The 15,991-nt window shown below is 40.6% G+C and overlaps 1 protein-coding gene across 1 annotated transcript in view; it reads left to right on the top strand.

The window, feature by feature from the left end:
• The window catches only part of LOC115658436 (interferon-induced GTP-binding protein Mx2-like), a 37,499-nt gene that overhangs the window by 13,578 nt on the left and 7,930 nt on the right, over positions 1 to 15,991 (top strand). Inside the window, exons 4-10 of the mRNA XM_030577344.1 lie at positions 3,493 to 3,630; positions 6,461 to 6,615; positions 7,752 to 7,890; positions 8,339 to 8,537; positions 9,575 to 9,653; positions 10,626 to 10,748; positions 15,150 to 15,291. Coding sequence (XP_030433204.1) covers positions 3,493 to 3,630; positions 6,461 to 6,615; positions 7,752 to 7,890; positions 8,339 to 8,537; positions 9,575 to 9,653; positions 10,626 to 10,748; positions 15,150 to 15,291 — 975 coding nt within the window. The remainder of the gene's footprint in view (positions 1 to 3,492; positions 3,631 to 6,460; positions 6,616 to 7,751; positions 7,891 to 8,338; positions 8,538 to 9,574; positions 9,654 to 10,625; positions 10,749 to 15,149; positions 15,292 to 15,991) is intronic.

Raw genomic sequence — 15,991 nt, 5'->3', positions numbered from 1 at the left:
AATTTTCTTCAACTAGATTGCCAGAAAAAAAGTGTGAAAACCACTGCCTTAGAACATCTGTTGCACTTCTCCCTCTGCATGTCTTTACCATGGGTTGGTATATCTCCCACTTCAGCTATCTGAGGAGCATGTATCAGTGCAGCACTCCTTCTGTAGTATTAATAGCAGAAGTAATTGTGTGGAGTGAAACCTTTTGAAAGGGAATCAACACTGCTACCTAGCCAGATAATAGCAACTTTTGTTCCAAAGAACATAAGAATGGCCATACTGGGTCAGACCAATGGTCCATCTAGCCCAGTATCCTGTCTTCTGACAATGGCCAAATCCAGGTGCCCCAGAGGGAATGAACAGAACAGGTAATGATCAAGTGATCCATCCCCTGTCACGAGGGTGACCAGACATCAAGTGTGAAAAAATCAGGATGGGGTGGAGGTTAATAGGTGCCTATATAAGACAAAGCCCTAAATATCAGGACTGTCCCTATAAAATCAGGACATCTGGTCACCCTACCTGTCGCCCATTCCCAGCTTCTGGCAAACAGAGACTAGGAACACCATCCCTGCCCATCCTGGCTAACACTTTCTTATTTACTTTCTTCACACCACTCACGATTTTATAGACTTCAATCATATCCCCCCTTAGTCGCCTCTTTTCCAAGCTGAAAAGTCCAGATCTTATTAATCTCTCCTAATACAGAAGCTGTTCCATACCCCTAATAATTTGTGTTGCCCTTTTCTGAACCTTTTCCAATTCCAATATATCTTTTTTGAGATGGGACGATAACATCTGCACACAATATTCAAGTTGTGGGCATACCATGGATTTAGATAGAGGCAATTTGATATTTTCTGTCTTATTATCTTCCCCTTTCCTAATGATTCCCAGCATTCTGTTAGCTTTTTGACTGCCACTGCACATTGAGTGGATGTTTTCAGGGAACTATCCACGACTCCAATATCTCTCTCTTGAGTGGTAACAGCTAATTTAGATCCTGTGAGGGTTTATGCCCCTGGCTGTGGGGAAATATGGCCCAATAGCCAGAGTCTCTAGGATCACCCCTGGTTGCCAGGCAGAATGGCCCAATGACCAGAGTCTCCAGGATCACCCCAGGCTGCCGGGCAGTACGGCCCAATGGCCAGAGTCTCTCCCGCTCAGCCAGGCCTTGGCTCACAGCCTTAACAATGATGTAGGACCTTGACACTGGCTCGGGGGTGGGGATCCTACCAAAACACACTGGGGCTTATCGGGGGCAAGGTACCAGCCTGTCACCCCACCCCTCTGGATCACTTCCTACTGGCTTGAGAGTTGGGGTATTCCACAAGTCCCAAAGTTTTCCACGGGTCTCCAGGTCCATTGTCTCCTCAGGCTCCTCCTGCAGCAGGGCTTTGTGCTGGGCAGGTGAAGCTTCAGTTCCCAGCAAGTTCAAGGGTGGTGGTTGGTCCTCTGCAGGAGCTTCCGGGATAGGTTCTTCCCCTGCAGCCACCAGCCCAGACTTAGCTGAAGTCCCTCCTTTTATACTCCCAGAGCACTTAAAGCATGCCCAGTATGAAGGGGGCGGGACTTCCTCCATCAGAGCTACTGGTCTGATGCTGCTGGGGCTAGTGCAGGGCAGGGCTGCCCCATCACAGACCCCATCATTTTATATGTATAGTTTGGATTATGTTTTCCAATGTGTAATACTTTGCATTTATCAACACTGAATTTCATCTGCCATTTTGTTATACAATCACCCAGTTTTGTGCAATCCCTTTATAGTCTGCTTTGGACTTAACTATCTTGAGTAGTTTTGTATCATCTACAAATTTTGCCACCTCACTATTTACCCCTTTTTCCAGATCATTTATGAATATGTAGAATAATACCAGTCCCAGTACAGACCCCTGAGGGACACCACTATTTACCTCTCTCCAGTCTGAAAACTGACCATTTATTCTTATCCTTTATTTCCTGTCTTTTCACCAGTTACCAGTCCATGAGAAGACTTTCCTTCTTATCCTATGACGTCTTACTTTGCTTAAGAGCCTTTGGTGAGAGACCTTGTCAAAGCCTTTTTGAAAATCTAAGTGCACTATATCCACTGGCTCCCCCTTGTCCACATGCTTGTTGACCCCCTCAAAGAATTCTAGTAGATTGGTGAGACATGAGTTCCCTTTACAAAAACCATGCTGACTCTTCCCCAACAAATTATATTCATCTATGTGTCTGAAACTCTAGTAAAAAACAGAATTGTCAACCAGTTTGCCCGGTATTGAAGTCAGGCTTACTGGCCTGTAACTGCCGGGATCACATCTGGAGCCCTTTTTAAAAATTGGCATCACGTTAGCTGTCCTCCCGTCATTTGGTAAAGAAGCAGAATAGGAGCCCTGTGCTTGCACAGGACAATCACCTGCAGCTCTCATGACCCAAGCAGCAGTATGGGCATGCAAAAGACCTTTTGACAGCATCTGCTGAAGCTAGTGTCTAAATGGGAGACACATGCGTTGTGTTCCAGGTATTTACAAAAGACACTATGTTAAAGCTCTGCAACAGGTGGTGTTATTCTGAGCCACTTTACTCTGTCTAACAAGAGAAGAACTGCCAGGGACATGGCAGGTAAACCACAGTACTTCCGGAGCACTCTTCTGCATCTTTGCTTCATCTTCACACCTTTGGGGTGTGAGGTTGGCCAGACTGAAAGTCTCCTCCTTTTTTTATCTGTCAAGTTTGGCTGCTATTTCCGAAGGGAAAGTGCCATGGAGATTAATAGAGTTGAAACCAATAGGGGTCTATGAAAGTCAAAACTGTATGTTTTTCTAAAAGATATTCACTAGCATGACAGGAAGATATTGGCCTGATGCAGGGATCACTGGGTGCAATTCTATGGTCTGTGTTATGTAGGAGGTCAAATTACATGGTCATAATGGTCCTTTCTGGCCTTAACATTTATTAAAATTAAACAGGGTTCTGTAGAAATTACTCTTAAAAACCTATAGAAATTAATAAATGTATAGATTTTTTAAAAATAATCCCATACAATACAACACAAAATCATTTCCCTACTATAGAACAGGATCAGGGTACAAATCTGTAGTAGGGATATACTTACAATGGCTGTGCAAGGTAGAAAGCATCTAGCATACATACGCACACCTTTAAAGTTTCCTCTCTCTTCAGATATATATTACTGGTTTCCGTTACACACTTTAACTAAATGAAATAGCTTTCAAACAAATGTGAAATCTTTCAAAACAGAAAGAACTTTTAAAATATGGTCACTGCGCAGTGCTACATACAAATGGGATGATAGTTTTCCTCACTGCCCCACCAATGCCCAGCATGCTTTCCCAACTCTCAGATATTCCATAGTGTGTGAGCTGTGTGAACATACTGAAATGCTTTTGGCATTCTTCTGCATACTGTGGGAAAAGCTACACTCTGTGGGGTGCTCTGTACCCATTCAAAGTAACTAGGATGATAGTTAACAGAATTAACTCTCTTTATGGACAACTGCAGGTATTGTTACCAGATGTCCCTTAGTGCTCAAACTGAAAAAACTGGCTCCTCAGCAGGAATGGAAAGGGAAAATTAGTTACCTGGATATAGATGAAGAACTCCACGATCCCTCAGTGGTGGATAAGGAAATAAGAAAAGGTAAGTGCTATTTACTGCATTCTGATTTAATTCATCAGATCCTCCTTTTCATCCTTTATTCCCTTCTGTTAGGCAGCATAACATTTCCCAAATGAACACCTTGATCATGACTGCTGAGAATGCCAAGAATACAGGGAGCCACATTCATGGTGGATTGCAGCATTTTACATCAGAAGTGATTTGCTCCAGGAGTTTTCAGAGCAGCTCAGGCCATAGTGTATCCTTGCACTTGGCATTGGGAATGGCCAATACCTAGTATTCTAAGGGAAGACAAAAAAACATGTAGCTAGCTAGTTGTAGTGTTCCACATGATGGGAGAAAACATCTCTCTTACTCCTAAGGACTATCAACTTATGCTCTGAAGTTTAACATTTCATTGTCCTTGTCGTAGCTTGCATACTTAACATACATCGTTACTGGTCATAACATTGTTTGGTTTTAAGTATATGTCACTGTGCCAAAGTGGGACATAGCCACAAATGCCAGCTCAAGACAGACTGCGGAGAAACAGAGAAGGCACACTCTAAACTGGTGGTTATCCTGTCATTAAAGCTTATCTAGCCAGTAACAAAAAGTGAGTTCTTGTATCATCATACTGGTTAACAAGAAGCCAAAACCACAGTCTCCTTAGGCATTCCAGTCCCTGGCTCACCACCCAGACCACTGGACTTTATGACGAAATGTTTCTGAAAACCAGATTCACCGTACATAAGGTTCTTCTAATTCCAAAGGGTCAGACACACACACCAGGTCAAATTATAAACATTAGCATTTTACCAAATACAACACAAATGCCAATCCTTTAGTAATCTAAAACTAAAAGTTTATTGATATAAAAGAAGAGAGTTATTAAATGATTAAAATGATCACATACAACTGATTTTAGAGTCTGTAGGTCAGGATCATAGCAGTGATGGTAAGTCTGCTAGCTTGCAAAAAGTCTCTCTGGATCACCCAAACAAGTTGTAGGTCACCAGTCCCTTGTTCAAAGCTTCCTTGTTAGAAATTACAGTCCAGAGGGGTGACGTAGGAATGTAGACAAAGTAGTGATGTCATGTTATCTTCTTTTATACTTTCAGCCCATGTGCGTGGAAAGTTGCTGGCAACAAGATGGATACTTAGGACGCATGTCCTTATCAACGCCTTGCTGAGTCACTGGGCAGTGATTGCCTCAGTGCTAGAGTGACCATACATCCCATTTTGGCAGGGACAGTCTCTTTTTTAAGCCCTGTCCCAGCTGTCCTGACTTATTTGGCAAAAGGAGGTATTTGTCCCATTTGTTCTTGTCAACTTGATCAACTGGCAAGAGCAAACATGACAAATTCCTGCTTTTGTCAAAAGAGGTGGGTATGGAGGAATGTTTGGGGCGGGGGTAGGGGGAGGCAAGCACGGACACCAGCCCTAGCCTTTGGCAAATAAGGTCACCTTATCCAGTAAGTCTGTTGCTGATCGCCTGAGCCCTGCCTGCCCCCTGCATGGGGAGGGGGGCTCGGGTGAGTGACTTGGGCCAGCCTCATGGGGAAGAAAGAGAGGGACAGCCCTGCGCCATATCCCGTCTTCCTTTTTGGAAATATGGTCACCATATGCAGTGCCCTCTGAAATGTCTACAAGAGAAACTCACTGGCTGAGTTGAGTCTCTTCAATGGCTCATCAACACATGGATGGTTAGAACTGATGGAAACTGATGGGGGGGCAAGGGGTTACCCAGGAATACATCACATGTTTAAGATACAAATACATAGCAAATATTCATAACTTCCCATACAAATATGATACATGCATATAAACAGGATTATTATACTTAGCTGTCTATTGTCTAAATCTAATAAATGTATACTATGATGCTGCAAGGTAAGTGACATAAAAGTCAAATAGGCTAATTATGCGTCTGAAGGTTTCTCATGAGAAATTATTTACTTTGGTATCAAGAAATAGCAGCAACACACAGCTATAAAATGATGTAGTTATGTAGAATTAACAAATCAGTCGCATGTACTAGCAGGCTTCTGCAAGGTGGTGTTTGATTTAGACAGTGTGGTCTGATGGTTAAAGCAAAGTATTGGTACTCAATATCCTTCCAGTCTGTTCATGGCTCTGCCACTGCTTTGCTATATGACCTTGGACAGGTCACTTAATCTCTGTGCCTCACTTTATCAATTTATAGAATGTGTATAATAATCCTTTGCTACCTTGCAAAGGATTAATTAATGTGTGTCCAGCATTCTGAAGATGAGGAAGCAATTATGTAAATACTAAGTATTTTATTATATCACTATATTATTTTTATAAGTCATCTCCAGATATTTGATTTTTGTACATTGAGATTTCTGAAAGTTTAATTCAGAGACCAAGGATCATCAACCTTTGGCATGCAGCCCATCAGGAAATCCACTGGCGGGCTGGGACGGTTTGTTTACCTGCAGCATCCACAAGTTCAGCTGATCTCAGCCCCCATTGGCCTGCAACGATGAACCGTGGCCAGTGGGAGCTGCGATAAGCCGAACCTGTGGACAGTGCATGTAAACAAACGATCCTGGCCCGCCAGCGAATTTCCCTGATGGACTGCATGCCAAAGGTTGCCGATCCCTGTCATAGACAATGTATTCTTCAATTTTTATTAAGGCTCAAATCCTGAAAAGGAGTCTATTGATTTCCATGGGATTTTTGCCTGGGCAGGATTGTCCCCCAAAATGCTTTTCTTAAAAAAATTTTTTTTAATTAAAAAAAAGGTGCAAGAGGAGCTTTCCAGTTCTGATATGTGCTACTCTGAAATTCCCATGATGAGTTTCTAAACCTTGCTTTTCCTCTCTTTCCCTTTTCTCCTTTGTAGCCCAGAATGCAATAGCTGGTGAAGGAGTGGGCATTAGCCAAGAAATAATTTCCCTCGAAATTAGCTCTCCAGTTGTTCCAGATCTGACACTGATTGATCTTCCAGGGATTGCTAGGGTGGCTGTAGGGAATCAGCCACGAGACATTGGAGAACAGGTAATGCACATACATGTTCTGAGCTAGGAAACAGCTAAGTTACATTAGTAGGGATCTAATGCACAAATTATCTTAAACAGAAGGTTTTACTGGAGGATCTAGACAATAATGTTCTATACAGTTCACTTAGCTCATAACCAGCATTAAAGATGATGTAGATAACACACAGGACAGTTATTGGTGGAGGAAGTGCTGAAAATAAGAGTGATGGTCACTTAGAATGAAATACATGCTGGTCAGCCCTACAGACAAAATTCAGCGAAAGGATAGCTCAAAACTAAAGAAATTTCTATCTAGTGTATTCTTCTACAACTGAGGATCATGTTGTGTAGTAAGGAAGACAAACTGGCTCCATTATTAATTTTACTGTCTCAGTGCTTCCCCACATAATGGATCAAATTCTAACTTCAGCAGAGTTATCACAAACTTACAGCAGTGTAAATGACAGCAGTATTTTTTCTGTGTTCAGCATGGTTTTTCTGAACCATGTTGAACACTTTATGGAGTGAAGAAGATAATGCATAAAATAGAAGTGAGTGATGATTTTCCCATCTTTATTATAGAAAAGGTAACAAACTAAAATATTTTTAATTCAAACATGGAGGGAAAAACAGCCAAGTTTCATGTCATTTTTTTTTTTTTTTTTTACTTTTTACCAATCTCTCATTGAAAGGCAAAGACAAGACTTTTTGTTTTCTTTTGATAGGTACACTTTTGAGATGAATGTATTTAGCTCTACATTTTATCTGATCTTGACATGTTAATATAATCCAACTTGATTTTATTTTTCTTAGTTGTGCATTTAGACAATAGAATTTGCTTGTCTCTAATGCAGGTAAAATATCATTAGCATATTCATCATCGAATAGATTGTGTACCTGGTCTAGGATATTTTTATGATAATTTCCCAAGGCCGATATAATAGCAATCTGTTCTGGACCATGTTACGCATTTGGATTACCTTTAGATAATCAGGCTAAATTCAGTCGCTGAAATTTGCACCTTAGCTTCTATTGTATGATTGTATCCATCATGTGTATGACTTTCCACCTCGTCAGATGATGAGGAGCCTGACATCCAATGGCATTTGTCACATCAACTTTACTGTATTTCTTTCTTACCATATTTTATTACAGATCAAAAAACTAATTAAAAAATTTATTGCTAAGCAAGAGACTATAAATTTGGTAGTGGTGCCAAGTAATGTGGATATCGCAACAACAGAGGCACTGAAAATGGCTCAAGAGGTAGACCCTGATGGGGAGAGAACTCTAGGTGAGACATACTTTTAAAAATACAAATGAGGGGAAGTTAGGTAGTAGAGTTCTAATATTCTTCCCACTGCCCCAAAAACAAGCTCTATGGAATAACATGAATTTTGCACACCGATAAAAGGGAACCAATATCTAAAGGGATAGCTTAATTTGGTGCCCTACTGCCATCGATACTATGCCTATAAATATCTTGAAAACTGAAAAGATTAAAAGTTAATATTGTAAAAGCTCTGCTATTAATTTGATATTCCAGAGGTGTTCCTGAAAAAAGTGGGGGGGGGGACAGAGAGGTTGCGGGGAGTGGAGGGAACTTACAGCACGGCTGGAGAAACCTCTTTAGCATATGCTGTGGGGAACAATGCTGCATTGGGTAACTAGATACTCACAATAGATCTTTCCCATCATTCATTTCTGTGCTTGTATAATCTTCTCATCATATTACTTCCCAGGGATCCTAACAAAACCAGATTTGGTGGACAGAGGAACTGAGTCGTCAGTTGTTGATATCGTACAAAACCTTGTCATCCACCTAAAGAAGGGTTATATGATTGTTAAATGTCGTGGGCAGCAAGATATTTGTGACAAACTCACCCTGGCCTCTGCAATCCAGAAGGAGAGAGCTTTCTTTGAGCAGCATGAACATTTTAGGTAGTTTTCAAACACTTAAATGGCCTGATCCAAAGTCCATTGAGATCAATGGAAAGATTCCTGCTGACTCCCATCGGATTTGGATTAGGCCCACAATGAGAATTATTCTTGAGCTTAGTTTGAGGTGGGTTTTTTTGTTTGTTTGCATTGTCTGTGTTGTAGCGTTTTCCAAAATGTAAGGAAGAATTTACATGTCAAATTACTTCTCAACTTAAACTCAACTTCTTTTCAGTTTCAAGTTTGATTTAAGCCCTGATTCAGAAAACCATTTAAAAACATGGTGACCATTAAACTCTGAAGTAGTCCCAAAGGAGTCAAGTTAAGCACAGGCTTTAAAGTGCTTTGTTGGCTCAGGTATTAATGCATATTGTTCTATCCACTGGAAAGAATGGGGAAACTCGCAGGAAAGATATGGTCTGTGTCCGGGGAACGCTGCCCTCCTCCACAAACTATTGCTCTTCAGCGTTTAAGGCATAAAGAGAATTTTTTTAACCCGGAAGTGGTTCTGAATGAGTATCCCTACCATATATAGCAGTACATACATTCTTATAATACAGCAATAAAGGCGGATATATTTATCTCATGATTTTTTTCTGAAGTTACAGTTCTGAACCTTTTTCTGTTCTCAGTCTGTTCAGCAAACTACTCATCATTTCAGATCTAATCTTGCATAAAAGGAGATTTGGCAGGATGTAGTGAGGCTATGGCTGCACCTTAACTAGCATTCCCCTGCTTGATCAGAAGAAACTGTACACCTCTACCCCGATATAACACTGTCCTCGGGAGCCAACAAATCTTACCGTGTTGTAGGTGAAACCGCATTATATTGAACTTGCTTTGATCCCCCAGAGCGCGCAGCTCCGCCCCCTCAGAGCACTGCTTTACCATGTTATAGCCGAATTCCTGTTATACCGGGTCACGTTATATTGGTGTAGAGGTTTATTTACCTGCTTTGTGTGGCAGAACTAGGGAAGACACTGCTGTCTTGTTTGGCAAATGTGAGTTGTCTCTCTTCATATTCCTTATTCTGTTTTCAGAGTTCTTCTGGATGAAAACAAGGCTACTATCCCCATTTTGGCAGAGAAACTTACAGCTGAGCTTGTGGAACACATTAATGTAAGCTAACAAAGTAACACTTTACATGAGAAACCATTTTTTAAAAAATAGGACCAGATCCTGCAGTTTTGGAGGACTGGATCTATAGAAATTATTTCTATGAATAGCCTTTAATTACCCTGCCTGATGGCAATCTGGGAATACATGGTCCACTATACTGAGCCTTGGCTTGGCAGTCAGGTGTCAAGCTGGGCAGATAATGGATTTTTCAGTTCAGCTGCCAAACTGGGGGTATAATCATGGGAAATATTCATTTTGGTTCCAATAATGTTTGGAATTTGTCAGTAAATTAGAAAAGTCCAGCTCTTCCCCAGCTGAAACTATCAGCTTATATTCAGATAGTTTTTGGTCGACCAAAACTGCTTTTTAGAGTGAATAAATTATTCATCCAAAATATTTTACTCAGCGGTAGTCAGTTGACCAGTATTCTATTCTCAGCTTTGCTGCTGACCTACTCTCTAAGCATGGGCAAATCACTCTGTGATTCAGTGTTCCTGTCTTTAAAGTAGGGATTCTGATACTTGCTTTCCTTTGTAAAGCACTTTGAAATCTATGGATGAATAGTGCTAACTAGAGCAAACTAGTATCATCGTCAACTTTTGGAAGCTTGAATAATTTATATACAGTAAATATGAAATATTTTAGATACTATGTGTGCTTTTTATTAACAACTGTTTAATAATAATGAAAAGGTTGCTGAGATGCACTGGTTCTCTAAATAGGATGCTGTACTAGACCAGCAAAGCAACACTACTTTTTTATGTAAGAAAATCACTGAAGAACACCACACTTTAAACCTTCCCCATTCTTTTCTCAGTACAGGCAGGGTTGGTTTAGACTACAGAGCATACCTGGACTTTTAAGGGCAGTGCAAGATTCAGAGATCTCTGTGTCACACTCTGAAATGGTCTATTTCTTTCAAAGAATGGAATTGTCCAAACTGTACAAGTATTGTTGTTTTTTCTCCCCTAGAAATCTTTGCCCGCTTTAGAAGAGCAAATAAACATTCAACTCCAAACAGCAAGTGAAGAGTTACGCAAATATGGCAAAGGCACACCAAAAGCAGAAGGAGAGAAGTTGTTTTTTCTAATAGATGTAAGCATAAATATGTATTTGGCTTTGTGGCACAGCAAAGAGAGCTGAACAATTACTAAACTTTCCTGAGCTTATCAAAATCAGGAATTTTAAAGGGAACAGATTTATTTCTGTCATCAATACTTTGTAGGGCTTTCACTGCTTACAACACATACAACCCTAAGTGCATCCCTGAATTTAAACCATGGATGCATTTGGCTCATGGTGTCCAGTCTGATGATGTATTTTGCCCAAAAGGTTCACAGAACTTAGAGAAGTGGATATAAAATGACTTACATGTCTATTCCCTTACCCAAGCTTAACCTCTCTGTCCACAGCTCAGGCAGGTCTGGAGCTTCTTTTTCATCTCTGAGTTGGGAGAACCAGTCTACACTGCTTGCAACAAGCTTCCTCTGCCTCTGAATGAAACCTCTCAGCCTGCCAGCTGTTTTACAGACACTCTCAGGGCCACCCCTCCCCTGTCTCTTGAAGTTCCCTCCCTTGGATACAGTCTCTGAGATCTCAGCTTTAGCAAAATAAAACCTGTGTATTTCACTGGTATCTGGAGGTAGCATCTCCCAGTAATGGCCCCATTGCTCTCTTAGTTGCTATTAAGGTGTGTACCTGAAGCCAGGGCCGTCCTTAGGATTTATGGGGCCCTACGCAGTATTATTAAACTGGTGCCCCTATGCCGGATGGCAGCCCAAGCTCACAGCCTGGTGGGGTAGGGGGAGGAGGGACTTGACAGAAAAGGATAATGAGATGCCCGGCCTGCCTCATGGTGGCGGAGAGTCACAGTTCCCCGCAGAGACTTCCATGCCCTCTCCCTCATGCAGAATGGACATAAAGAAAGTACCTAATTAAAAGCACTAAAATTTGGGAATAAAAAATGTCAGTCACAGGTTTTTTTGATATGCCCTGAAGTTTGTCAGAGATTTATTTGCAAAAACTTCATAGTAAGGGTGAGTCAGCTGTCCTGCTGAATACAACATTACATATAATGGAATACATGATGCAGCTCTTCTCTGTTTTACATTTTCTTAATCAGTATTTCTAAACTGAATTTATATTTTAAACGTACTCAAATCTTAAGCCAGCGTTCCAGATTACTACATATTTAACTCACTGAAACAAAGAAAGACATTCTTCTAAATTAATCAGAGAGGTTTAGTGTGTTCATAACAATGTTCATTGCTTTTAGAAAAAGGGAACAGTAATTTACTTTGTGTGATCTCCATAACAAGGGACATGGTTATGAAATTTCACCAACTTAAAAAAAATATGTTTCCAAAGATTTTAGGTATAACAAGGATTTTGTCTTACTAAGGTACTGATTTTGCTGGAGGGTTCTTTTAAAACTAGTTCGTCGGATAGTCAGAAGTAAAGAAAGGGAAACTCTTTGTCCAGCTATCTGGAAGGGAAGGACTGTTGTCCTTTTAAGGGCTCTCTTCAGTGGGGAGTGGGGGGGAGAGGTGGTGAAGGGATGGACAGAAAGGACACAGGAAGACTTGGAAGCACTTTTTTTTTTAACTATAGTAATTAAAATGTGTATTTTAGATAAGGGAGGTCTTTTGAAGAATTTATTTAAAAAACTGTATGTCTGAAGATCCACACATTTAAGGCTAAAGATGATTGTGCATCTAAAACTCTATGCAAGCATTTTTTTAGAAATGTGATTTTATAATCTTCACCAGCTCACTAATGAAATATTTTTAAAGCAAATTTTAAACTAAGGTCCTGTAGACTGACATGTTCTGTGTAAATATTACATTAATGCACAACTGTTTTTGTCAGTAAAGTCAGAAACTGACAGTATAAAAATTTATTTGAGCATAAGCTTTCGTGGACATCTGATGAAATGGGTTCTAGTCCACAAAAGCTTATGCCCAAATAATTTGTTAGGCCTGGTCCACACTACAGCGTTAAATCGATTTAACGCTGTACCCGTCCACACTACAAGGCACTTTAAATTGATTTTAAGGGCTCTTAAAATCGATTTCTGTACTCCTCCCCAACGAGAGGAGTAACCCTAAAATCGATATTACTATATCGATTAAGGGTTAGTGTGGACGGAAATCGAAGTTATTGGTCTCATTCTTTTACTGAGCTACCCAGAGTGCACCGCTCCGGAAATCGATGGTAGCCTAGGACCATGGACGCACACCACCGAATTAATGTGCCCTACTGTGGACACGTAAAATTGATTTTATAAAACCATTTTTATAAAACCGGTTTTAATAATTTCGATTTTATGCTGTAGTGTAGACGTGGCCTTAGTCTTTGAGGTGACACAAGGACTCGTCCTTGTTTTTGCTGATACAGACTAACAGGACTATCACTCTGAAACCTGTCAGTATATACCTTGGGGTTGGCAAATGCCTGTTAAATGGCTTTATTACCCCTTGAATGTCTCTTTAACAGTTTCAATGTTGTGCTAATAGGTCTGGCAGGCTGGAGATTTTTTCACTTTTAACTACTAGATTCCCTCCCAAGGAAGACTCACCAGGCTAGAGCAGCCATCTGTGGGAGCCTGCAGGAAGGGTCAGAACAGGGATAGGAAAACAAGAGGGTTGACACTAAGACCCAGTGGTGCCCCAAATTTTCAGGTGCCCTGCGCAGCTACCTATGTTGCCTATGCCTAAGGATGGCCCTGCCTGAAGCTATCTGATCTGTTAATCCTAGTTTTGTTTTCTGCCTAGGACAATCCCCAATTGCAGTCTGATTTAACCCTTTGAGTTCAAGCAGGCAGCAAAACGAAATGGAACAGGGAAACCAGGTCAAACATAATATTCACTAGAAATAATACAGACAATGAGCTCCTGAGAAAGCCAAGGGCTTTGGTCACATAATATAAGTTTCAGGGTAATGCAATATAAAGGAAACTGAGACTAGTACATTTACTCAAAGGTTTTAATCTTAATATCCATATATCTAGCTGGCCCCCAACAAAACCAAATCTCTCTGTGTGAAAAATGAAACTAAGAAAAGGGGGATAATGTATGGCAGCTTCTACCTAGGCTAGCTATTGTCATCTGCCCCCTCTTAGTCTATGTGGAAAATTGTTACTGCTAATTGTTGTGATGGCTGCTCAGTGATCTGTATGAAATGAGTTGGTGGTCTCAGCAGTTCTCATAGACTCATAGACTCTAGGACTGGAAGGGACCTCGAGAGGTCATCGAGTCCAGTCCCCTGCCCTCATGGCAGGACCAAATACTGTCTAGACCATCCCCAATAGACATTTATCTAACCTACTCTTAAATATCTCCAGCGATGGAGATTCCACAACTTCCCTAGGCAATCTATTCCAGTGTTTGACTACCCTGACAGTTAGGAACTTTTTCCTAATGTCCAGGCTAAATCTCCCTTGCTGCAGTTTAAGCCCATTGCTTCTTGTTCTATCATTGGAGGCTAAGGTGAACAAGTTTTCTCCCTCCTCCTGATGATACCCTTTTAGATACCTGAAAAATGGACAAATGTCCACAGTGAGGAAAAAAGAAACCTCACAATCCATGCTGATATGCTAGCTCTCTCAGCAAAGAAACCAAGGACTAAATGAGCATTGAGAATGAACTAACCCCTCCAGAACAGGACTGCGGCACATGGACAGAATGCTGGTGGAGAAGCGCGTACATCTACTGTCCTGGCTGATAACTAGACAGCTTCAGACTCAAAAGCTGTCAGGAGCAGTACATTTTAAAAAAAAATAATGAACACGTTTTTCAAAAGTAGGAGTTTAAAATTAGGTACCTCAAGCCACAAATAGGCACCCAAACAAACGGTCTGATTTTCAAAAATGCTGGGCACCCACCCACTGCCACAAAAATCAGGTCACTTGTATAGGTGCCTGAATCTGGATTTAGGTGCCTAGTCATAGGCACCATTTCTGAAAATCTTGGCTGCTGTTAGATCAGCTTTTAGGGTAAAGAGAAAAGGACAAAGGAGGTGAATTAAGATTTAAGTTGGGATTTTCAAAAGCACCAAGATGAGTTAGCAGGGCAAATCCTATTGACTTGTAGAGCAGTTCAATACTGGGCAGAACTTGGTTAATATGACATTATAGCGTTCTGTGGTTACATCTCAATGATTTCCATAACACACGTCCTCAGTTTACAAATATAAGATGGTGGTTGTTTTTTCTAACTGCCAGGCCTGCAATCTCAGCCTAGGATCTGCAAGTCAGTCTGGATACTTTTCTTTTTCAATGTCTTCCCAGTAATATAGGTTCTGCAGGAAAGAAAATAGGCCCTTAGCATTGATAGCTGTGTAACTCTACCAATCTTGATTGGCTTTGCATAAATTTAACTGATTGGAATTTAATAAAAGATTGCCTTGATCCACAAGGAAAATAGAATCAAGTTCACTCTTGCTTAGCTATGCTGCCTTTACAGAACTCAGAGTGGTATTTTAAAAATCTCATTACAGAAAATCAAATTGTTTAATCAAGACGTTGTGAGTTCAGTGGCGGGAGAAGAAAAGTTGTTTGAAAATGAAATTAGACTGTTTACAAAAATCCGCACAGAGTTTCAAAAATGGGGGAAGCTACTTGATGACAGTGCATTGACTGGTAAGTACAGGGGCTTGCCTGTGAAGCTGCTATGAAATACTCCACTTCACTTCTTTTAACTGAAGTTGTAAGACAGCAAATAGATCATGTTAATGAAATTGAAAACTTGAAGTGATGAGAATTTATCTACCACGATCCCCAACTGGTGTGAACTCACATAGCTCCATTGAAATCAATGGATTCCCTCCATATCCATTGAAGTCAATGGTGCAAGGACAATTTCACCAGCTGACAATATGCCCTTGGTTCTTTGAATAACTTACGTTAAAAAGATTTTTAAAAGTGTACGGTTTGAAGTCTAGCAAGTTATGAGGAATAAAATAACCACCTAAAGAAGACCCATGTTTCACAGATAACCCAGTCTGCCAATTGCTTATTGAATCCAGATCTAAAAGGAGAAGAATGTCTCACAGAAATTTAACTTTAACATCAGCTCTAAACATTTCTAAACCGCTCAGAACACCCATTAATTCTGCCTTTTGGTGAATATGAAGCACGTATTTCTGTCGAGCAGCACCTCTTGCTATATGTTTTTAGCTGTCCGTGAATGTCGACATAAACATTGTTAAATGTAATTCTAAATGAATAGTTACAAAATGTATATAGGGTACGTGTCACTGAGGGGCAACTACATTTAGACACAGGTGTTTTCTATTGTCTAATCTGTCCTATCCCTCCACATACCCAGAGCCAGTTAATC

The sequence above is a fragment of the Gopherus evgoodei genome, chromosome 1 (assembly GCF_007399415.2).
Source record: "Gopherus evgoodei ecotype Sinaloan lineage chromosome 1, rGopEvg1_v1.p, whole genome shotgun sequence".
Taxonomy (NCBI): Eukaryota; Metazoa; Chordata; order Testudines; family Testudinidae; genus Gopherus; species Gopherus evgoodei.
Note: the sequence above shows the minus strand (reverse complement) of the source record. Positions and strands in the feature narration are given on the sequence as shown.